Genomic DNA, 24,567 nt, shown 5'->3' with positions numbered 1-24,567 from the left:
TGCAACAACAAAAAAAACAGTTCTAAATCAAAACACAGCCTTTCTCTGAAACCTTTCTAGAAACGCAGTCTTCAGTTTTCTGTTGTCTCATTTAGCAACAAGCAGGACTAAAACATAGAGACACAAGACACAAGATGCACTTTCTTCAGGGAGTTAGTTATTACAGACCGAAATTCAGGTTGCTAAATGGAAAAGATCCATGCCTTCGCAACATTCTCCTCTACACATTACAGGAGAAAAACGATAAAAACAAAGTAACAAACAGAGAAACAATAGGCCAGCTGAGGCCCACACAGTGTAAGTGACAGGACTCCTAAGGTGTTTCGAGGTAGACAGAGACTGAGCAAAACCAAAAACCAAACACGAAAGCAAACCTTTCAAACTTGGGTAAGAATTGGTCCTTTCACATATGATTCTTTGGCAAAGTATACACCACCCCACCTATACAAAAACTTGACTTTATTTTGAAACACCAAGTCAAATGTATTGCCTGTTTGATCAGACATCAGTAATTTCACATTTGCTTTTCTTAGATTTCTATCCCACTTGCTTCCAATAGATCTGAGGCAGCTCATGCTTCAGACTCTGTGAGAGGCCAGAAGCCCACCTGTGCGTGGAGAGATGACCACAGGTAAGTGAATCAATTGATTCCACATGTCCCCTGGTGGGGCAGCACCTCCAGAGATGCCCCTGGAACTTGCGATGTCTCATTCCAAGGAGGAACCAGTGACTGTCAGTTTGGGGTAAGCACTCCTAGATCTCAGGGTTTCAAGACAGACACCTAAGGCACCTGCAAACATTGTTCATAATATCTACAGTGATTGTTTTATAAGACATCACTGTGTACAAGGTGTTGCAAAGTAATTCCGCCATTTTAAGTAAAAATAATGAGGCAGCAGATATCAGACAGCCAAATCTCCAGGAAAAAAGTAGTAAGAACCTTTAGCTGTAAGGTATCATCTTTTATTAAACCAAAGACCTCTGAGAGTTCAGGTGGGACTCTTGTTTCTGGTCAAGACACAGTACAAGAACTGTATTAACTTTCTGCCTGAAATAACCACAAAATCAGACAAAATATACGAAGCAACAGTTTTCGAAGCACTGAGTACTGGGCTACGAAAGACAGTGAATCTCAGAAAGATGGGAGACAAACAGGCCCCAACTGTTCAGCTTCCTGCGTGAAGAGCTTCCAGGTTGTTGTGTGGGGGCCCTGAGTCAGTAGCTGGGACTGCAGGCGTGCAACACCCCACAAGGCTAATTTTTAAATTTTTTGTAGAGATGGGGTTTCACCATGTTGCCTAGGCTGGTCTTGAACTCCTGGGCTCAAGCCATCAGGCCACCTCAGCCCCCCAAAGTGCTGGGATTACAGGTGTTAGCCACTGAGCCCAGCCTCTCAATACTGTTAATTTAATTCTCCTACATTGATCTATAGATTCTATATACCGTCAATCAAAATCTTAGCACACTTTCTTATACAAATTGGCCAATTCTAAAATTCACATGGAAACACAAGGGACCAAGAATAGCCAGAAACCTGTCCAAATGTATGAAGCTGGGGGGCCAACACACCCTGATTTCACAACTCACTCCACCTACTCCTACATGGTTTTTGACAAAGGAGCAAAGGCAGTCAGTAGGGGAAAAGAGACTGAACAACTGGACATTTGCAGGGAAAACACTGACTCTAGACTTTTTTCTTTGTTGTTTTTTTTTTGAGATGGCATCTCACTGTTGCTCAGGCTGGAGTGCAGTGGCACAACCTCGGCTCACTGCAACCTCCGCCTCCCGGGTTCAAGCGATTCTCTGGCCTCAGCCTCCCGAGTAGCTGGGATTACAGATGCCTGCCACCACGCCTGGCTAATTTTTTGTACTTTTAGTAGAGATAGGGTTTCACCATGTTGGCCAGGCTCGTCTCAAACTCCTGACTACTCAGGCGATCCACCCACCTTGGCCTCCCAAAGTGCTGGGATTACAGGCATGAGCCACTGCACCCGGCTCTGACTCTAGATTTGTGTTTCACAATATATACAAAAATTCACTCTACATAGATCGTAGACCTAGATGTAAAACCTAAAACTCTAAAATGTCTGGAAGAAAATATAAGAGAAAACTTTGTGACCTCAGATCAGGCAAGATTTCTTGGATACTAAAAGCACAATCCATAGAAGAACAAACTGATACATGTGACTTGAAAACTTAAAATGATTACTCTTCAAATGGCACAGTTAAGAGAATCAAAAGACAAGTTGAAGACTAGGCAGAAAGTATTTGCAAGGCGAATATCTGATATAGGACTTGTATCCAGAATACACAATAAACTCAAATACTCAATAATAAGAAAATAACCAACCCAATAAAAATGAGCAAAATATTTAAATAGACACTTTGTCAAAGAAGATACATAGAATGGCAAGTAAATACAAAGATGCTTAGCATCAGAGGGACATGCAGACTAAAACCACAATAATACTCCACCACACACCCACTAGCACAGCTAAAATTACAGACTGAGGACACCACACGCTGGTGGCGGAGTGGAACTGGAACTCCCATACACTGCTGGGAGAGACGCAAAAGGGGCAGCCGCTTGCAAAAACAAGAAATTTCGTACAAAGGTAAACATACATTTTCCATATGACCCTGAGAACTCACTGCTAGATAAAGAAGCAAGCAGAACTTACCTGAGAGGAATAAAAATATATGTCCAAACAAAGGGTTATTCACAAATGTTTACAGCAGCTTTATTTAAAACAACCCAAGGCCGGGCGCGGTGGCTCATGCTGGTAATCCCAGCACTTTGAGAGACCGAGGCGGGTGGATCACCTGAGGTCAGGAGTTTGAGACCAGCCTGCCCAGCATGGTGAAACCCCGTCTCTACTAAAAATACAAAAATTAGCCAGGCGTGGTGGTGGGTGCCTGTAATCCCAGCTACTCGGGAGGCTGAGGCAGGAGAATCGCTTGAACCTGCGAGGTGGAGGTTGCTGTGAGCGGAGATCGTGCCACCACACTCCAGCCTGGGCACAAGAGTGAAACTCCATCTCAAAGAACAAACAAAAAACCCCAAACAGGGACACCCAAATGTCCATTAACTGGTGAATGGATAAAACAACTGCGGTATACCCATTCTACTAGGTAATAAATTACAATCACACTGCGCGTGCATGAATCTCAAAAGCACTGTCCTAAGTGAAAGCCAGATACAAAAGAGTACGAAATACATGACTGCATTTAGATAAGGTTCTAGAAATCACAAAATATAGTGACAGAAAACAAATGGGGGATCGCCAAGGGCTAGGAGTCAGGGGAGAGGGCTGACCGCAAAAGTGGTCATGGCAATTTCGGGGGTGGTAGCAATATTCTACCATTCTACCAAGAAAGATTCTATCTTGACCGTGGTGCCGGTTACATAACTGTATGTATCTGTTAAAACTTCTTGAAGTGCACGTTATATGTAGACTATATTTCAAAGCTGGTAAGAAAATATAATCTACTTACACTTCAGACAAGAATGGATGTATGTACACTCAACTGTCAACAGTAGTTTTCTTTGGGTGGTAGGAGTATAGGTGATTGAAGTCTTCTTTTTTATATTTTTTATAATTTCTACAATGCAGTCACTTGCATATCCAGAAAAATTTTTTTAATTCAAGCCTTTTAATACAAATAATTGTATAACACATCGTGACCTAAAATATAGATATTAGACTACTTAACGTTGTTTTACAAAAAGAAGACGCCAGAAAAAAAGTCCGCTTATAAACAAAATATCCAAATATGGTAAAATGTACTTTGAGCCATTTTTTGTTACTTTAGAAATGGAACACCATCAATCTGTTTGAATATCTTAAAGGCAACCACTAATCACAAAACACAACAGAGAAAAAAACCACTTTTTTTGAATTTTGAATTTTTGCAAAATCTGTTTGAATATCTTAAAGGCAATCATTAATCACAAAACACAACAGAGAAAAGACCCTCATTACTGTGGCAAGTGACACAGTAATAAGTTTTATATATAACGAGAAAATAATTTGCTGTATACTTGCAAAATGAGTCACGTGGGTCCCAGAAACACACCTCCTTCTCTTCTGTAATGGGATAACTTTAAATATCGTTCTAAGCAGCTTACGCCTGAAAACAAAAATTCCGCCACGGCAATAAACAAAACCACTTGTTGCCTCTGGGGCTCCCGGCCCTGCAGTGGAGGCAAACGCCCTGCCTTTCCGCTCCCCGGCGAGAGCCTGTGAGGCACCCGGAGCCGCTGCCCGGCCGCGTCTGCGTCACGCGGGGCAGGAGCGGCGCCCCCAGCCCCGGCCGCCGTCTCACCTGGTAGAGCTCCTCGAGGTTGTACCTGATGGAGGTGCTGCTCTGCACGGCCCGCACCGCCTCGTGCAGCTTCCGCCACGTGTCCTGCGTGTAGTTGTCGGGCAGCCGGGGTCTGTCTGCAGGGCGGAGGGAGAGCGGGAGGCTCAGGGCGCGCCGCGAAGCGCCCCGCGTAGCCACCCCCGACCCGGCCGGCGCCCCGGCGCCCCCGCTCCCGGGGCCCGCACGGATCTCGGGGCCTTCCCCCCAAGTCGGGCGGGGTCTCGTGGGGTCCCCGCCGGGGTCGCCTGGCCCTCGACCCGGCCGCCGCACCCACCTCGGAAGTTCTTGATGACCAGCTTCTTGGAGCCGCCCGCGCCCCCCGGCTTGGCAGGCGCGGCGGCCAGGGCCGCGGGCTTGGTGAGGCCGTTGGTGCGGCCCACGAGCGCCGAGAAGCTGCCCTTCCGCGGGGCCTCGTCCGCCATGGCTGGGCCGGAACCGCCGCGCCCCGCCCCGAGCGCCGCCGCCCGCCCAGATCCGCTCCGCCCGCCCCGGTCCGCGCGGCCTCCGCCCGGTCCTCCTCGCGCGCCCCGCCCCGCCCGCGTGCCCGAGCCCAACCGCCGCCGCGTCCGGCTACTCCTGAGGGCTCAGGAACGCGCGCCGGGAACCCCTCCTGAGGGATCGGACTCCCCCTAAGAGATTCGGACACCCCCTCCTGGCTCGAGGGCGCCCGCCGGGACCCCCGTCCTGAGGGATCGGGACCCTCACCCCCGGCTCGGGGGGGCGCACCGAGACCTGCCCCCAGGGCTCCGGGCCCCCACCTCCTGGCTCGGGGATGCGTGCCGGGGGCACCCCTCCTGAGGGGATCGGGAGCCGGGACCCCCTCCTGAGGGTCCCGGGGCGCGCGCCTCCTGAGGGCTCGGCACCCCCACGCCGGGCGTGAGACCACCTCGAGGGCTCAGGGGTGCGCGCCGGGACGTGCCCTAACTCCTGAAGGCTCGGGAGCGCGCAGCGGAGGCACGTTATGAGAGCTCGGGAGCGCGCGCCATGTCCCTCCCCCTACCCCTGCTCGGGCGCGCGCGCCCCGAGGCCCTGGCCCAGCCGGGCGCGGAGCGTCCTCCGCGGCCTCGTTTTCACAAGGGGCAGACGAAGGGTCAGCGCAGTGAAAGGGGCTGTCCTCGCCACTGGACCCCAAACCCCTCAGCCCGGGCGGGCCTGAACACACAATCAGAGCCGCTGGCGTCCCGGCTGAGAGGACGGGGCCCCGGCAGAAAGACCCCGGGTCCCCTCAGCCCGAGCGCGTAGCCGAGCCGGTCCCCGGGTTCTCCCTCCGGAACCAGCCTGCACACCGGCGGCGGGGCCGGGGGCGCCAGGACCGAGACGGACCAAGGGCCGGAAGTGACGCCGCTGGCCCACTTGAGGCGTAGGGGGTGGCGCTCTCCGTTCGGCCGCGCTCCCATGGCGCACATTACCATTAACCAGTACCTGCAGCAGGTGGGTCCTAGCCGGGGAGCGCGCCGGCGTGGGTGGCCCTCGGCGTGTTCCGTGTGTCCCCTCCTGCCTTGGACCCTCAGGCCTTTTCCTTTCCCACCTCGCCACCCTTTCTCCGTCCGGGTCCCCGGCGGGCAGCCGCGCGAGCCGACTGAAAGGCCGAACAGCGGCGGCCGGGACTAGGGAAGGCGGCCCGAGTTCTCCCCTGCAGGGCCGCCGTGGGGGCCGGGCGGTGTCCGTGGATCGCGGAGTCGTCGCGGTGTAAGTAGACGCGGGGGTCCCAGGTCGCTGCCCTCACTTGCTGGCGTGTGTGGCTGCGCTCCCAGCGGGTCCGACGGGCCTGCGGGCCACGCCGAGGGCCCGGTGTGGCCGGTGCGGCCGGTGCTGTGTCGGATGGACGCTGCTTCCCGGCAGGATGCGGGATGAATTCGAGGACTCCAGGAGGCTATGGAGGGGTAAGCACGAGGCTGTGGCCGTGCTGCAGGCCGGCCTCGTGCCCCTCGTCCTCGCTGTCGTTTAACGCCCTTCACTCTCCGAGCACAATGCACACTTCATATCGCTCGGTACATGCGTCTGACGGATGTTGTTCAACAGCTTATAAGTAGCAGAAGCACAGTTAAAACATGGGCACTTGTAAAGATTCAAAGCGCATATTCTTTCCACTAAACTATGCCTGTCTTCAGAACCAGCACTGTGGTAACAGGGATAGGAAATATAGGGAATGGATTTTTAAAATATTTGAAGGAAACATTATCAGGACGTGGTGAATAAGAATGGGTGGGCTGAGGGACACGGAGGAGTTAAGAATGATTCCCAGGATTGTAATCTGGGAAAAAGATGAATAGAGTGGATTTGGAGGGAGAAATAAATTAAGTTTTGGGCATGTTGAGTTTGAGATGTCTGTTGACAACTAGGTAAAGATGCATACTTGATAGCTGAAAAGTCTGACATGATTGGGCCCAGCAGTTGCTTGGTTAATTGAGAAAACTGGTTAAAACAGGAATCACGAAAAAATGGATGTATGCTTTTAACTTAAAACATGAAAGTATACATTCACTTGCCAATTTTTTTTTTTTTTTTAAACCACTTACCTCAAGTTGTGTACTTGCCAGCCTTTCGATGTAAGCCCAAGGCCTTTTCTTTACGCTATGTCTGTTTTGGCCTAATCTGCAGAGTTAACATTTTCCAGTATAAGTTTATTTAAAGTTAAACAAGGATATAGGCATTTAAGAACCAATTTGATACGATTATCTTTAGAATTTTCTTAATCTTTTACAATTTTTCCCCCACACCTAATTATTTTTTTAAGAAACTCAAGTGAGCCTTTTAAAAACATGCAACTTAGCTTATAGAGAAACAACTGCTTCCTTTTGCATTCATATTTCATTGATGAGCTTAAAAGTACATAACTACCGTAACAAGTTCGGGTAGCAAAAATAGATTTGAGAACAGACACATCTGGATATGAGAACACATACAACTTAGCTGGCAAAAGCTTGCGATGTATTAGAGTGAAGCCTACTTGCTGAAAGTCCTCATCATGCCTTGGGCATCAGCTCGTGTATTTCAGGGAGTGTTTGGAGAGAGTCATTATTCCAATTCAAGTCAGTTAAAGTGAGACTGGTAAGCAAGCGTCTACTCGTGTGTAAACTGAAGTTTAAACAGACAGATTTGGGTTAAGATACAAATCTGAGACTCCTTGGTATTCACATGATGGGAAAGACTGAGAAGGGAAGGGGTGACCCAGGGAGCAAGTAGAGAGTAGACAGGGGCTGAGCCCAGGATGGACCTCTATGGAGATGTGCATGCCTACATCTCCACAAAGGGCAGTGTAGCCACTAAGGTGAGACAGCAAAAAGTCCACTTCCTCCTAATTTTGATGGATAAAAATATTTCTGGTTGGACTGGCGTGTTACCTAAGTTTTATGTATTAACAGATTGTTGAATATTTAAAAAAAGAGGTGCCTCTTTGATACAGAACGGCAACCGGTTGTACACGGTAACACAGCACGTTTGATTTGTTGTATAGGAACGTAGGTGCCAATGTAATTGTATCTCTTTGGGAATAAAACGATCATTTGCACATTCATCAAAGCTAGGAAGTTGGGGGAAATCATTGACTCCTCCTTTAGTCTCAGCAAATAGTCCTTTACCTAATTGGATGTATCCCCAAAGTCTCTCAGATCCATCCCTTCTTTATCTGTTGCCACAGGCTCCCCAACCAGGACCCACCTGCTGCAGGTACTGGTTGATGGTTTCCTTTACTTTGCCCTTTCCAAGTGAAACACAGCAAAGAGAGCATAGACTTTAAAGACAATAAGACTTCAGCCCAAATCCTGGCATTTTTACGAATTCTGGGACCATGACAAGTTATCTAACTTCTGTGACTCTCCATCTCTAAACAGGCTTCACATAAGTTGTGAGAATTAAAAAGAGCATGAATACACAGTAAATGCATTTACTTAGTAAATGATAGTTCTGGTATTTTATTGAAGAAGAGTTGAGCATCTGCCTCTGTTACTAAAACTTCATTGACTCTGTTTCCTCCAGGGAAAGTTCCAAATGCTTTAGCACATCATCTGGTCCATGTTTACCTGTTAACTTGGCATCACCAGTCTGAGGGTTTATTTCACTTGTGCTGAATATACCATTGCCCCCACCGAAGTACTCATAACTTAAAATGTACCATTTAACCATTTTAAAGTACACAAGTACATTCACAATATTGCACAACCATCACTATTATCCAGAATTTTTTTGTCACCCCAAATAGAAACGTCATAAGCATTAAGCAGTCACTCCCTGTTCCTCCTTCCCGAGCCCCTGTCAACCGCTAAATCTACTTTCTGTCTGGATGGATTTGCTGATTCCGGTGATTTCAGTATGTGCCTTTTGTGTGTCTTTTCCTTACATAATGTTTTCAGGGTTCATCTATGTTGGAACATGTGTCAGTGTGTCGTTCTTTTTTATGGCTAATGATATTCCATTGTATGGAGTATTTTGTTTATCCGTTCATCAGTTGATGGACCACTTCGGTTGTTTCCTCTTTTTGGCTATTGTGCTGCTGCTGTGAACATTCATGCGCACGTTTTGTGTTCTTTTTGGCATATACCTAAGAGTGGAATTGCTGAGTCATATGGTAATTCTGTGTTTAACTTGTTAAAGAAATGCCAAAGCAGCTAGCTGCATCATTGTACATTTTCACCAGCAATGTATGAGGGTTGCAATTTCTTCACTTCCTTGTCAACACTTGTTTTTTTTCCATTCTTTTTATTATGGCCATCCTGCTGGGTGCAGAGTGGTATCTTCTTGTGGCACCCCATGATCTTTCTTGTCCCAAAGATTTTCTTCATTATGTTCCTTTTGCCAAGAACACCTCTCCTTTTCACAGGTGTGGTGAACACCTTTATTTAGGGAATCAGCTTTGAGTTAGATACTTTACTCCTTAATCTTCAATAGTTCTTCATATTGTCTTTCAAGCGTTTATGGAATTGGAAAGTTTGACTATTCAGAAGTGACTTCAGAGGTTCATGACCTGTAATGATTTTGAATTTTTAAAAGAGTTATGAGTTCCAAGAGTAGATAATGCCTCCTGTGGACCAGACTGGAGGGCGTGAGGGGCATGCAGCAGCCACAAGAAAGTCTTCCTGGGGCCAGAGCCAGGGAGCATCCCCTGGTGAGCCAGGCCTGGGGGTGCTGCTCAGAAGGTGCTAACTTGGAGTCTGGTTGTGTGGTCCCGTTGAGGGCTGAAGGCTCTGCAGCATGAGCTGTTAAGAGTTGGCCAGGTGGCTGGGCTGCTAGGGGTCCTGTGTCCACTGCGGCGCCAGTCGCACATTTAGGGCTTGCTGGTACTGTCCGTTGCCATCCCTGCTTTTCCTCTTCACATCCCCAGCCTTCTCACAGTTTAGTCATTGAGGCAGGGGCATTGATAGGACCACCCTTGGGACACATTCATGCCTGCCAAGCAAGCTGGGGCCCTCCTTGGGCTCAAGGCCCTGTGGCCCTGAGCCCTCCTCTGGTCAGGTCACCCCTGGGACACTCGGTGCAGCCCAGGTAGGTGTGGCCAAGCAGAGCCGAGGGTGTGGCGACATCACCCTGCATATGTGCAGGGACCACCCTGGGAGGTCACAGGCAAAGGAGGGCTACCAGTGAGTGCCCCCAGCAGGGGTCTCCACCTCTCCTTGGAGGGACCTGGTGTCTGGACTCCAGGGTTTGATCCCTTTGTGACCACTATGTCCCCAGTGTGCTTAGTCATTGAAGTATGCTTTCATTCCACAGTGCTTGCTCCAAGTCTGGGACTCTCAGCTCTCAGTCACCCATAGGTTCCTTTTGCAGAGAGCTCTGGAGGCCTTGGCGACGTCAGAACATTGTGCTCAAGTGTGACCGGTCACCAGAGTACTGATGTTAACCAGAACACTCCTCTTCTCAGGCTCCTGGGGCTGGGCCCAGTGTAAGGCCCTGGGTGGTGCGAGTGATCACACAGTGCGTAGCCTGGAGTGCCTGGAACCATAAACAGGGGTGGCTATGGGGAACTCTTAGCTCGAACCTCCTGTTTGTGTGGAACCAAAGAGAGCACGGCTTGGCCAGCAGGCTCCAGAACCGCTTTCTAGCCAGAAGCGCCTTAGTTGAGCAAGGTTGGAGTCTGTTGGGGCTCCTGTGGCTAGGTCTGCCCACATGGCACAGGGAGGGCCACTTTGGAAGGCATGTCCTCTTTGGGGCTAAACTGACTAATACTGGTTTTCTTGGGGGTCTTGCAGACCAAGACCTGGGCGGGATCGGTTGTTTTGCCTTCCAGCCCAGGGCCAGCTACTGAATGGAGGGCAAGCAGGGAAGACCCTGTGTGCCTGCCCTGCCAAGGCAGTCGCCACCCTCATCCTTGAGGGCGCTGTTCCATTGCACCTGGTCAGGTGGTCTCGAGGGAGCCAGAGGAGGCCCCTTTGGAGCTGGGCACCAGTGAGTTCTTGCAGGGCATGGGCAGGGGACACCAGAAAGCCTCCTGCAGAGGATGGGCAGATGCCAGTGTTGTCTTCTTGGGGCCACCTTCAGCTTCTTGATGATGATTGGCAAATGCAGTGTTGTAAATTGCAAAATACTGATCTGTAGCATGGTGATTTTAAAGAGGAAACCTAACCCTTTCCCCTAAACAGTTGAGGATCTTAGTATCCATCTGTCTACCTTTTAGATGAAATTCCTAAACCTGTGGCCAGGGCTATGAAGAGAAACTTAGTTTTCATAATACTTGGGCCCAAATCATCTTGCACCCGTTTGTGACTTTGAAAATGTTAGGAGCTAGGATATGATGTGACCTTGAGCAGCAACCTGTGATCTTGCAGGGACTGGGGCAGGAGGGCTGCCTCTGCATGGCTGTAATTTTTCTATGAAGGCGTAAAACCTGAAAATCTTCAGATGGCTTCAGCTGAAGATAACAGTTAAGTTCCTGCTCACACCTCCAACCCAAATCCTGTGGGACTGTCCCTTCTCCTGCTCTGTGCCAGTGCTCCTCTTTCTCACTGACGACTGTGGTCCCAGCGACACCAGCCTAACCACTGTACTCACAAGCAGTTCAGGATTAGGGCCCCAGTGCCACCACCAACATCTAATCAGTGATGTTGAAATTCAGGATTTTTTTTTTTTTTTTGGCAGTCTTTTCATCCTTAGAATAAGGACAGTCAAATTCCACAAACTACTGTTTTCAAAGATAACTCATATTCTTTTTTCTGATATCCACTTAGGTATGTATTTTCTATTTGTTTCAATTTTAAGGTTTGTCTTTCTATTTTATTTCTTGAATAGGGTTGTAAATAACTATTACATTTAGAAGTGTGCTCAGAAACTTTCCTTCTCTCTCTCACCTCATTCCACCCCCTCTCTAGAAAGATAATCATTTGCATTAGATTCTGCCTTCTCCATCCTGTATTTCCTTTTGGGATGTACGTGTGACACACACACAGACATAAACACATATTTTTCTTGTTTCCCTTCATTCTTATACAAGAGGCAGCATTCTATACATACTCTTTTACTACTTGCTTTTTTCACTTAACCGTATCTTCCTGGAAATTATTCCATGTAAATTCATAGAGATCTTCCTCATTTTCAAAAAATGATTGCATAGTGTGCCTTAAAATAGATGTTTCACAGAGTATTCAGCCTGTCTTTATGGATGGATATTTAGTTTGTGTCCAATATTTTGTGATTACACGTAGCCGAGTACAAATACCTTCTGTTTCTAGTTGTGAGTCCCTGGAAGTGTGATTACTGTTTCAAAATGTAAATGCATATGTAGTTGTATGGAATAAGCAGGTGGGAAATTCCTTATCATATAAGTTAGTCTTCAGGAAGGTGGTGTCAGCCTCCCAGTCATACCCTGAGTTGAACAATGGGGTAGGAGGAGTTGGGTTCCAGCGTGTTGAACTGGTGGCATGTGCCTCCCTTTCTTCTGGGTATGGACACCTGGGCACAGGATTATTGGGTCAGAGAGTAGGCGTTTGCTTGCTTTAGTAGAATACCAATTTTATTCTAAAAATTTACCCGAAGTTACCCCATCACCAATGTGTGAGCCTTCTAGTTGCTTCAGGCTCCTGGCAACACTTGGTGTCATCAGCCTTCCTAGTTGTAAGTACTCTTGTGGGTGTGTAGAGGGATCTCATCTGCTTGTGCTTTTTTGCCGTTTGCACATCCATGTTATGACATCCCTGGTCAGTCTTGTGTTAGCATAAAATGTAAATATGTAATTTTATCATAGTTAAATCATACTGTATCTAAAGCTTTGTGCTTGCCTTTTTGCTTAGTTAGAATTTTTATGTCCTTTTTTTTTTTTTTTTTTTTTGAGACAGCGTCTCGCTCTGTCGCCCAGGCTGGAGTGCAGTGGTGCAATCTTGGCTCACTGCAAGCTCTGCCTCCTGAGTTCACGCCATTCTTCTGCCTCAGCCTCCTGAGTAGCTGGGACTACAGGTGCCCACCACCACGCCCGGCTAATTTTTTTGTATTTTTAATAGAGATGGGGTTTCATTGTGTTAGCCAGGAGGGTCTCGATCTCCTGACCTCATGATCTGCCCACCTCAGCCTCCCAAAGTGCTGGGATTACAGGTGTGAGCCACAGCACCCGGCAGTTTTTTTGTAAATATAATTTAAAAGCGTATTTGGTTTTCTAATTATAAAATGTCTGTTGTGGCAGGAGCTAGATAGGGCAAAAGGCTCCCGGGTCTCCTAGTCTCCACCCCACGGTCCGCGCAGTCAGCTGGTGTGGTATGGTACAGGCTCTGCATTCTTTCCTGTGCTTGCATGTTGTACGTAATTTTTCTCTTCTTTTTTCTCCCAAATCAAGTTATACAGTTTTCCTGCAGTTACCATTTTTTTCATTTAATCATCATATTGTGGACATTTTCTCATGTTACTACATGTAGATCTATTTTATTCTTTTTAACAGCAGCCAAGTATTGCATTGTATGAATGTGACATCTATTTAGCTATTTCCATTTTCCTTTTATTTTATATTAAGGTTGAGTGGAAGCTTTTTGAATTTTGGATATATGTGGTTTTTAAACTGTTTTCTTTTTCATAAGCTGTATATTTGGATTTTCAAACATATATTAGTGTGATTGAGTAAAACTAGAATAATTCACCTTCATGAAGAGCTACATGATATACCACTGACTTATTTTTATTTGCTTAACCTGTTTTTTTGCTTCAGGAACATCTGTTTTTGTTTTTGTTTTTGTTTTTTTGGTCTGTTTTAAAGAGATGGGTCTTGCTATGTTGTCCAGGATGGTCTCGAACTCCTGGCTCAAGCAATCCTTCCTCAGCCTCACAAAGTGCTGGGATTACAGGCCTGAGCCAGCCAGGAACAACCTATTTTGAAATGAAATTATTGTTTACCTACTGCAGAGTAGTGACCACCTAATACATTTTTATTGTTCTGTCTTCTTTCAAAGTAGGGGAAAATGAATTTTCCCCCGTGTGGCATTCAATGTATTGTTGTAGGTTCTATTCGAACAGAATATTTTATTTCCTACTTAGGTTTCCCTTTCAAATGTTTCAGGTGTATGAAGCCATTGACACAAGAGATGGAGCATCTTGTGCAGAGTTGGTGTCTTTTAAACATCCTCATGTTGCAAACCCACGACTTCAGGTAGGTAAAAGAACTGTGCACACAGGTGTCTGCAGACAATTACAGGGTAACCACTTTCCTAAGAGAAACGTAGAGTTTGAGTAAGAAGAAAACTAATATTGTCACTCTTATTTGAAAATTTTAAAGTTTCTTTATGATTTATGTAATTTCAATTCATTTGTGGGGCACTGACTATGTACGTACACTGTAGTGATGTGGACCTCCTGCCCTTGTGTTTGATTCCTAGACAGCTCTCCGAGATTTAGAGAAGTGAGATGGTGGAGAGGCGGCGGAGCTTAGACTCTGTCTAGGCCTGTGCGTCCCCAAAGCCCCGTAGACATCATGTACCACAGGTGTCTCCCATTTAAGTTGTTAGTCAGAAAGGCTGGCAAGCCAAGGCCCAGCCTGGGGTTGTACGTGGAGTTTCCATGTCATCTGTGGAGTAGATGATGTTGAGGCAGTATTTTCTATAGAAAATCTTGTGGACATTTGGTAAAGCCCTGTTTCCTTATTGACACCCTTTATCATATTGGAGTGTGTTCCTACTAGGAGCAGCATTTTTCTTTTGGAAGAAAAATGGGCTTATCTATTGGCGATTATGTTTGGTGGTGTACAGACTTGCAACTCAGACCAGGTAAATCAGTCTCTGAAGTAGCAGCAGGCTTGTTTTTGTTTTTCCGATAAAGTTACCTAGGTGATTCTATGTGTAGACAGTGTTGAGAACCATTGCTCTAAGTAGGAGTTAGTGCTAGAGACTCGATGAGACTCAGGCTTGCCTTGGCCAGAACACCCCATGGCTGGTGCCGTGTGCTTTGTATTGTATGACATGAGAGGACACACACTGTCCTGTTTGCAATCTGAGACGAATCCCTTCATTGTAAAATTCGCCAATAAACTTTCTTCCGGTGGTTTCATTCACCAGGGACTGTAGAATGGTGATTTTTCTGGTACTGTCATTCTTCTCTCTCACCATATCAGCATGGGCTCATTGCTTTTGTAAAACAAAACAAAACAAAACAAAACAAAAAAACGCAGTGTGCGATAATCTATTGTGTGTTAGTCTGGGTTCTCCAGAGAAACAGAGCCAGTGGGATATATCGATATTTATAGAGATTTAGTGTGAGGAACTGGGTCCTGTGATTGTAGAAGTCAAGAAATCCCACACAAGGAGTGAATTCTTCCTTCCTTGACCTCTTGTTCTATTCAAGCCCTCATCAGATTGGCCATTGCCCGTCCACACTGAGGAGGGCCATCTACTTTCCTGAGTCTACTAGTGCAACTGCCAGTCTCATCCAGAAACACCCTCACAGACACTCCCAGAAATAACATTGTCTGGGGACTCCATGGCCAGTCAAGTTGGCAAAATTAACCATCACCTATTGAGATGTTCAGATTATCTAAAATTTGACTGTTAGAAGCAAAGGAAAACTTAGAAAGAAATGTCAGCTAGACTAGCCCAGGAGATGAGACTGGTGCTCTCAGCAGGAAGCTGAGAAGAACAAGTCCTAACATAGCACCATCTGGAACTCATTAGACCTCACTTACTAAACCTATGATAGTTACTTAACAAGTATTTCTTGACTGGTCAAGAATACTAATATACTAAAATGTATGTGAAAGTGCCTAGAATATTTTCTGACTTGCAGAAGGCAAGACTAAATTATATTCATGGGCTTCTTGTTCCCCTGAAATATTGATAAATATTTGTTGAAGTAATGAACCATTTATTTATTTATTTATTTATGAGACAGAGTCTCCCTCTGTCACTTAGGCTGTAGTGCAGTGGTACGATCTTGGCTTACTGCAACCTCCACCACCCAGGTTCACACGATTCTCCTGCCTCAGCCTCCTGAGTAGCTGGGATTACCAGCGTGTACCACCACATCCAGCTAATTTTTGTAATTTTTTTTGTAGAGATGGGCTTTCACCATGTTGGCCAGGCTGGTCTTGAACTTCTAGCCTCAAGTGATCTGCCCACCTCACCCTCCCAAAGTGCTGGGATTACAGGCATGAGCCACTGTGCTCACGGCCTGAACCTTTTATTTAGAGTGTTAAATATAAAGTGTTACTGTGAACTATAAAGCATAAATTCTCTTGAAACAGAGGTTTAAATCTCTTTATGTTGCATTCTTTCTGTGCCTATTAATTTTACTTTTGCCATTTTTCTTTTTTAAAATCAGATGGCCTCTCCAGAGGAGAAGTGTCAACAAGTCTTGGAACCCCCTTATGATGAAATGTTTGCAGCTCATTTAAGGTAATCTGTTGGGGAGGAAGAAAAACACACACATCTGGAAATTGCTGAATTAACTGGAGATTTTATCTTGCATTATCTTATGCTTGAAGCAGTGAATAATTGAGTTTGAAAAAGTAGGAAAATGCATTTGTAATTTCAGTTTGATAAAACCTGTGAAAATTTTATACATCAGTTATATAATACTGTTTTTAACATCACATAATATTTAGCATAGTGCCTGGTTAGTGGTCTTTCTAGTAGAGTATGGAGCCTAACTGTTCACTTACCCTTTTCGTGGAAATATGTCTGTTTTTGAAGCTCTTTACATTACTGGGAAAGAAACTAGAGTTGAGCAAAGCAGACAATGCTACTTTTTATGTACATTTCATATCTACCATTTTATCTCTAAAGGATCAGTTCAGGCAGAAGATTGCATCCTTATAGCCATGTGAGATTTGATTACTGTCTTTCAGAGCAGCCTGGGCTACAGGACCAGGGTGGGGTCTGTGAGCAGGAATGTTCTGTTAACCCCACAGGGTCTTTGGAAGAGTTGGGGCACCACCGTGTTCCTTGTAGTACAAAGCACCTGTGATTTCCTAGCTCTGTGCGGTGTGCGATAGGTTCCAGATTTGGCGATGAACTAACACTGACATTACCCAGCTGGGAATCTAGTTTGAATGTCATTGTCAGCCCTTGCTAGAGTAGAAGGGTCATACTATGTTATCAACATGTGTTGCTCACAAACCTGCTGGTGCTAGGTCCTTCTGGGACTTGAAAGAGTAGTCTCCAAGCTTACTGTGGGACTTCCTCTTATCCTCACCTGTTTGTGTTCAGCCATTTGTGTGTTTCTTCCTTCACGCCTTTCATCCCAGGACCACTGGGACCTGTGCAGTGAAGTGAGCTCTTTGGGCTGCATAACTAGTGCTAGGTTTTTATTGTGTGACAGCATGTTTCTGTTTCTCCTCCAGGTGCACTTATGCAGTGGGGAATCATGACTTCATAGAGGCATACAAGTGCCAGACCGTGATAGTCCAATATCCTTTGTTGTTCATGGCAGCTGTCTGGCATAGAACACATGCAGTGGATTACTTGGGACTTGAGACCCAGAAACATTGGGCCAGTTGCTCGTTTCTGCAGTTAGAAAGGAATGACAGTGTTTTGGAACAGAAGCTCGTTTCAGCTATTTCACTTGGGTACTTAAGTTTAGCATAGATCTGAAGACTCGTGCAGTACTTAGTAAGGAAGAACACTGGTTAGAAAGAAGGATCTTACTCTGCTGAGAAGAAGAATGCTTTGTTGCCCTTAGTAAGGTAGTAAGTATATTTACAGGGACTGGTTAAGTCCTGTTGGTGAAATATCAGAAATCCACAATTCAGGCAGAGACGGACAAGAGTGGACTCAGATACACATCGGCATTGAATTGTGGCGGCTAAAGACCTTAAATCAAACCAATTCATACTTAAGTCATTTAAAGCGTATCTTTAGTTATGGCCTGAATCAGTGAGTGTTCTAAGGCTTTGTATGTATCTCTAGATTTTGTCTTTTCGTTTTAACCACCTTGTTTAAATATACACAGAAGAGAGTTGGGCTATTTGCTAACAGCCTCCTTAGAATTCAAGAATTCTAGAGTTGATAAAATCAGCCTTATGCTACAGATTCTAAAGCACTTAAATATAACTCATGATCATCTGGGCTCAGAGAAACCAAATAAAATGTCTGAAATGGCTGATTTTAAAAAATCTTGTCTTTTTTATTTAGGAGACAGTATGTATGAAATAAGTGTATTTAGTATACTTGAGCCTAATGAGATACAGATATTTGTAATGTGAGCTTATACCTTTTTTCCTTCAAGAACTTACTATTGTTGTAACATAAATCTGCTAAAGGGTGAGCTGCATTCCTTAAAATTTAGATTCTTATTCTTTACTTTTATCATATGTAGCATTATTTGAACTTTATATACCATGTCTTCCTTAATACAGTACATCATTCTTGCGAGCATTCCAGGCCCACAAAGAAGAAAACTGGTAAGTGTGAACAGAAACAGCTGAATTGGCAAATGGCAATCTTTTTTAGCAGAATCTTTTTACAAATTTGCTTTAAATAAATGTGTATTGTATTTTCCATGTGGATATTTAATAATCAGTGTGTTGACATATGGTAATATCTACACAGATTAGTGGAGTTACAAATCTAGTAAACAAATGGTAGATCAGCCACATTGTTTGCAGTGTGTCTGTGTAAATATAGTATTATTTTTATTTCAGATGTCCATTTCCCCAGATATTTATTATTTTTTCCTTCAGTTGTCAATTTTGAACTTTTGGTTTTAAACCTTAGATAAAAGAGGTAGACCAACTACAGTTCATTTGGGGTGTTCTAATACATAATAATGGTGGTATTTTTAAATGCCTTGCCAAACTAATTCTTAATTTTATGATTTATTAACAAACTATAGGTTAATACTGAAATTTGTTTATACTAAAATAACCAAAGGCCTTTTGCAAACAAAACCACCCTTTTATCTTTTTTTTTTTTTTTTTTTGAGAAGGAGTCTTGCTCAGTCTCTGAGGCTAGAGTGCAGTGGCGCAATCTCCGCTCACTGCAGCCTCTGCCTCCCGCCACCCTTTTATCTTTTCACGTGAAAACTTGCACATGAAAACAGTCCAGTTTTGCCAGTTGGCTGTAAAAGTTATTCTGTGACATTTTGTGTATTACATATTCTGGTTCCTGTTAGGAAATCTGATCAAACCACTTCTTTTTCAGTGGTGCTGTTTGGATACTGGTGGGAAGCTGAGGGGAGGAGGATACCCTGGGAGCCTGGAACTGAAGCAGGGCTGGGGCTTCTGACAGGGTTGGGGGCAGGGGTGTGGAGCACCGCATTGTGGGGCCCCGGGATGATCAGGAAGTCTGGGGCCTGCAGCCTACCTGGACAGAAGGTGAGGAAGCAGACAACTGTCAGAGTTTTGGATAAGTGCGGACTCCATTCTGGATAGTAGCCCTGGGTGTCCGTGTTCTTCCCACCTCTGGGGATGGAATCTTGGGCCACATAGCCCCTCACACTTGTTTACTTTTTGCCCTGCAGGGCTCTGCCTGTCATGTATGCAGTAGCGCTTGACCTTCGAGTGTTTGCCAATAATGTAAGTTTAATTTGCTGTCATTATTGTTTTAAAACTAAAACTTGGTGACTGTTGTTTAATTTCATGTCATTCTTCCCAGAAGTTTTGAGGAGCGAATTGGAGTTGGGATGTGTCTGGTATAGGGAGCAAAAGAACAGATACTGACTATTCTTTCCGGGTTAACACAAACAGATTTAAATAAACATTTGCTCAGATTTCCACACTGTTCATATAGAGGGAGAGGTTCCATTTTGTGGTTAACCATTTATGGTATGTGTTATTTTTATGAAGTGAGTGGAACAACAACAAATGAGCTATTCTGCATCTCTTCTACCTTTAAGATGTGGCCTACTCCCCCGCCAAAAAGAATTCAGCTTCATATAGATTTGGGCAGTAGAAGGGGGCTTCCCTGGGGTGAGGGGAGTTCCTGGGTTTTATGGAGGGGACGTCCCCATGGGGACCCACGGAAGTCCCGTTATGGAGCAGCATTTGTCAACTTTTTGGTTTTAGGACGACCCCTTTACAGTTTTAGAAATGATTGATGGCCTCAGTTCCAGTCAGGATGCAATGGATTTCTCCCTATTGTGCCTGCTAAAAACAGTTAAAACCCTGGGAGTTGTCAGGCCGGCATGGCTATGGGAGGTGGAGAGAAGAGGGGGATGGGGCTCAGAGTCACGTGTAGGGAGTCTCCAGGTTTCCTTTTTGTCTCCTGTCTGTCCTGGACTGGGCGCGTTAGAAACCTGAAGCCTTTCACCATCAGGCAGAGACAAAAAGCCCCAAGGAAACCAGGAGGCTGGGAAGACAATCCAGCAAGACAGAACTCTGACCGTCACTGCCTCATTCCAGTGTCAGGCACAAAAAAGCAGGTTCCTCCCGCCCTATCTGCAAAGTGGTGCGGGCTGGGGGTGGCCCAGGACCTCCACCCTGGGCTAGCAGTAATGAGGAGCTAGTCCCCCCTCCCCACCAGGTGGATGTCAGAGGCTAAGCAGGGGACCTAGACCTCCCCCACACAGTGGCAAAGGGGATGCACCTGTTTCTCTGCTTGCATGGTGAGGCCTGCTAAACAAGATAAATAAGGTCCATAGTGTAGTCAGGTAGCGCCTCAAATGTCCGGGATCTAATCGACACTGATTACCAGGAAAATCTCAACTTTGGGAGATTTCGAATGAGAAAAAACATTCAGCAGAAGACACCAGTGCTGAGATTGCACAGATGTTGGAATTATCTCACAAGAGTTTTAAACAGCCCTCTTGATTCACCAAGCAATTTAGAACATGCTTGAAACAAATGAAAACATTTAAAGTCTCAACAAGAAAATAGGCGATATAAAGAAGAACCAAATGGAAATTTTAGAACTGAAAAGCATACTGAAGACCTCAGAGAGCTTTTATTTTTGTTCTATTTATATTTACTGTATTAGAAATTTTAATTAGAAAAGATTTTAAAATATTTTAAAGCAACAATAATAAACCTTTTACATGCAACATAACTGACTTTTTAAATAAAAAATAACTATATTTCCAAAACAAAATACCAAGAAAAGTGGTGTCACATCACTTTTGACCTCTCTGATGTCTAGTTCAGCAGAGGCCATCTGGTCCCCTTGCCTGCTTCTGCACTCACTCTGTTGCAGTACACTATTCTGAGTAAAGTATTTCTCTGCCTGATGGTGAAAGGCCACATCACAAAGATGTAGATGGAAAAGACAGGAATATTCTCATAGGCTTTCCAAACCGTTGAGATAGTTCTTTGACTCTATATATGAAAATTCCTAGAGGCAGTTTTTTTTTAAAAGGTTAGTTACAATGTGGCTTCTGATGTGTACCAATGAACTTTTTCTGTCTTTACACTGAAATCCACTGGTCTGCCTAAAGCACTGAATGGATGTCGTAATATCTTGCGCTAGTCATGTCTTAATCCATTTGGGCTGCTATAAGAAAATACTATAAACTGGGTGGCTTGTAACCAACAAGCATTTATGTCTCACAGTTCTGGAGGCAGGGAGGTCCAGATCAAGTCACCAGCAGGTTGAGTGTCTGATGAAGAGGGCCGCTTCCTGGCCCATAGCATCTTCTTGCTGTGTCTGCACGTGGTAGATGGGACAAGGGATCTGTCTTCCCCATTCATGACAGCTTCACCTTCATGACCTCATCACCTTCCAAAGGCCTCTCTTCCAAACACCGTCACTTCGAGGGTTAGGATTTCAGCATGAGTTTTGGAGGGGACACAAGCATGCAGCCCATAGCAGACCATTTGGAGAATATTGGCTTACTGAGCCATGCAGCACCTCCCAAGTGTTTACATACCACTGTTAAAACCCAACCCCCAAACCCCTACCTTCCTTAACATCTCCAGGGGCCTCATCAGAAAAGCCTTGGAGTAAGGAAAAGCTGCTAAGCTCACGGTAGTTCATAAAAGTTTTCCAGAATTCTGATTTTTCTTGAAAGCACAAATGTTGTCATTGACAACCAGTACCATCAGTTGTTTGCCTGGAAGTGACAGATTTGTTTCATTCGTTTTGGAGAATCAGCCAGATGCCCAAGCCTGGGTAGCTGTGTCTGCCTGTCAGTTTTCTGTTCCACAAGAAGCAGCTAGTTCAGCTCACAGCTCAGACAGCTTCCCAGAGCTTTTCTGTAAACAGCCATGAGACACCCGTGTGCAACAGAAGTGCTGTATGCTTCTCATTTCATCACAAAGAATATAAAAAACGTGTGCTCAAGGACCAAGATTTAAGAAAATTCATATTTACTGCATTATCAAGGACATTTTATTAATTTAGAGATGGTCTTGCTCTGTCACCCAAGCTGAAGTACAGTGGTGCAGTCATAGCTCACTGCAGCCTTGAGTTCCTGGGCTAAAGCCTCCCACCTCAGCCTCCCGAGTAGCTGGGACTACAGGTCTACGCCATGATACCAGGCTAATTTAAAAATTTTTAATTAAGACAGAGTCTTGCCATATTGCCCAGGCTGGTCTCAAACTCCTGGGCTCAAGTGTTTCTCCCACCTCAGCCTCCCGAAAGTGCTGGGATTACAGGTGTGAACCACTGTGCTTGGCTCATCAAGGACATTTTTTAAAGGACACTAATGTTACTGGTTTGTTGATTGATTGCAAAGTGTCTGGTGTTGAAGAACATGATGATTACTCGTGTAGTTTGGTGCCGGTGGGAACACTCCAGCATTTTACCTATTGCTGTTTTTGCCCCATCAGTGCAAATGTTAATACAGTAAAAAAAAGACCATAATGGCTTAGTGTTGTTGTGAATATAGTTGGAGCTGTGGGTCATCTGCAAGCCTGTTGCAGGCCTCGGGTTTGTGGAGAACACAAGTGGCAGAAACAGATTCTTTCTTTAACCAAGGCCATCCTCCCAAATGCGAGGGAAAAGTCAAACTCAGTGATGACTTTAATATTTGTTAAACGTTTTTATTTCAAGTGTTTTGACTAGCCAACTTCAGAGACTGAAGTAAGAGAGAGCTTAGTTGCTTAGTAACATAATGCAGTACAGGTTTGAAAAATTGGTGACTGACTTAACTTGAAATAATTGAAGAAAGATTTGGTTTGTGGAAGAATTGGAGTAATACAGACTTCTCAATTTTTAAAAATGTTATAGTACATGCTAGCTGATTTCTTCAGAATCTTTTTGGGACTTTGAGTCTTAATTGTACCCATTTTTTGCTTTAAGAAATAAATGTTTTGGCTGGGCACAGTGGCTCATGCCTGTAATCCCAACACTTTGGGAGGCCAGGATGGGAGGATTACTTGGAGTCAGTTCAGGACCAGCCAGAGCAACAAAGTGAGACCCTGTGTCTACAAAAAAAAGAAAAAAATATTAAAATAAATTAAAATTAAAAAAAACAAAACAAAACCCAAGACTAGCCAGGCATGGTAGTACCTGGTTCCATGGTTCCAGCTCCTTAGGAGGCTGAGGTGGGAAGATGAGTGGAGCCCAGGAGGTTGAGGCTGCAGTGAGGTGTGATTGTGCCACTGCACTCCAGCCTGGACAACACAGCAAGATCTTGCCTCGGAGAAATGAAATAAATGTTTTTATATTTTATTAGGCAGATCAGCAGTTGGTAAAGAAAGGAAAAAGCAAAGTTGGGGACATGTTGGAAAAAGCAGCAGAGTTACTGATGAGCTGTTTCCGGGTCTGTGCCAGCGACACGTGAGTAACGACCTGAGGACTGACCGCCAGATGCTGTTAGTGGTGTTTTCATTGCAGCGTTCACCCCTTCTGGCCTGTGTTTATTGTTGACACATATTTCACTTCTACACATGTTATAATCCCACAACCATCGTTATTTTTGCTTTAAAAAGTTGATTGTTTTGTAAAGGAAATTAGAGCTGAGGGGAAAAAAGTCTTCATTTGCCCACATTTGACCATGCCTGGAGCTCCTCTCTGCAGGAACCAGTTCCCGTCTAGTGCCATTTCCCTTTCCTGAGGCACTTTCTTCCGCATTTGCATTTGGTGAGGGTCTGAGGGCAGTGAATCTTTTAAGCTTTCATTTTTCTGAAACTGTTTTTATTTTTTTAAAGAAATCTTCTCTTTTTACCAGTGAAGAAGCAGCACTGATTACCTTCATTTTTTAAGGCTCCATTTGCTACGTGGAGTCTTGTGGGTTGACAGTTTTTTCCTTTTGGCACTTTAAAAATGTCATTCCATCTGGTTTCCTTTGCTTCTGATGAGTCCTTGCCATCGTTCCCTGTATGGAACAGGTCTTTTTCCTCTGGCTGTGATTTTCTCTTTATCGTTGGCATTCAGTAATTTGGCTCTGATGTGCATAGTTGGCTTTTTTTTTTTCTTTAATTTCTCCTGTTTAGGGTTCATTGGGCGTCCTGTATTTGTAAGTTGATGTTTTTAAAAATTTAATGTTTTACATTCTTCAACTACTTTTGGCCCCATTTTTTCTCTTCTCTTTCTGGGATTTCAACTGCATGTGTGTTAAATGCATGATATTATCCCTCACAGGCCACTGTTAGTCTCTTTGTTTATTTTTTAATCTTTTTTTTTTTTTTTTTTTGAGACAGACTCTTGCTCTGTTGCCCAGGCTGGAGTGCAGTGGTGCCATCTCAGCTCACTGCAACCTCCGCCTCCTGGGTTCAAGCCATTCTCCTGCCTCAACCTCCTGAATAGCTGGGATTACAGGCATATGCCACCACGTCTGGCTAATTTTTGTATTTTTAGTAGAGATGAGGTTTCACCACGTTGGCCAGGCTGGTCTTGAATTTCTGACCTCAAGTGATCCACCCTCCTCGGCCTCCCAAAGTGCTGGGATTATAGGCGTGAGCCACTGCACCTGGCCTCAATCCTTTTTTTT

The 24,567-nt window shown here is 44.9% G+C and overlaps 2 protein-coding genes across 18 annotated transcripts in view; one reads left to right on the top strand and one right to left on the bottom strand.

Annotated features, from left to right (window-relative positions):
- Positions 1 to 6,205, bottom strand: part of CUL4A (cullin 4A) — a 56,292-nt gene extending 50,087 nt beyond the window's left edge. Inside the window, exons 1-2 of one of the 4 annotated variants that reach the window (XM_058438112.1) lie at positions 5,788 to 6,205; positions 4,327 to 4,442 (exon numbers count right to left, since the gene is read on the bottom strand). Coding sequence is in view for 2 of the 4 variants with exons in the window: in XM_058438113.1 (XP_058294096.1) it covers positions 4,327 to 4,442; positions 4,640 to 4,787 (264 nt within the window). In the remaining 2 variants the exon portion in view is untranslated. Of the gene's footprint in view, positions 1 to 4,326; positions 4,443 to 4,639; positions 5,070 to 5,123; positions 5,296 to 5,787 lie in introns of those variants that run through there. The other 3 variants (XM_032151399.2, XM_058438113.1, XM_032151396.2) reach the window with 3 other exon arrangements.
- Positions 5,470 to 24,567, top strand: part of PCID2 (PCI domain containing 2) — a 58,708-nt gene continuing 39,610 nt past the window's right edge. For 8 of the 14 annotated variants that reach the window (XR_009213336.1, XR_009213332.1, XR_009213335.1 and 5 more), the window contains exons 1-7: positions 5,470 to 5,796; positions 13,835 to 13,924; positions 16,084 to 16,157; positions 17,105 to 17,172; positions 18,124 to 18,163; positions 19,222 to 19,276; positions 23,311 to 23,414. Coding sequence is in view for 7 of the 14 variants with exons in the window: in XM_058438114.1 (XP_058294097.1) it covers positions 5,761 to 5,796; positions 13,835 to 13,924; positions 16,084 to 16,157; positions 17,105 to 17,172; positions 18,124 to 18,163; positions 19,222 to 19,276; positions 23,311 to 23,414 (467 nt within the window). In the remaining 7 variants the exon portion in view is untranslated. Of the gene's footprint in view, positions 5,797 to 13,834; positions 13,925 to 16,083; positions 16,158 to 17,104; positions 17,173 to 18,118; positions 18,164 to 19,221; positions 19,277 to 23,310; positions 23,415 to 24,567 lie in introns of all 14 variants that reach the window. The other 6 variants (XM_058438118.1, XM_058438119.1, XM_058438117.1 and 3 more) reach the window with 3 other exon arrangements.

This window comes from Hylobates moloch, unplaced genomic scaffold, assembly GCF_009828535.3.
Source record: "Hylobates moloch isolate HMO894 unplaced genomic scaffold, HMol_V3 SCAFFOLD_4, whole genome shotgun sequence".
In the NCBI taxonomy this organism is placed as follows: Eukaryota; Metazoa; Chordata; class Mammalia; order Primates; family Hylobatidae; genus Hylobates; species Hylobates moloch.
This window is presented reverse-complemented; position numbering and strand designations above follow the sequence as displayed.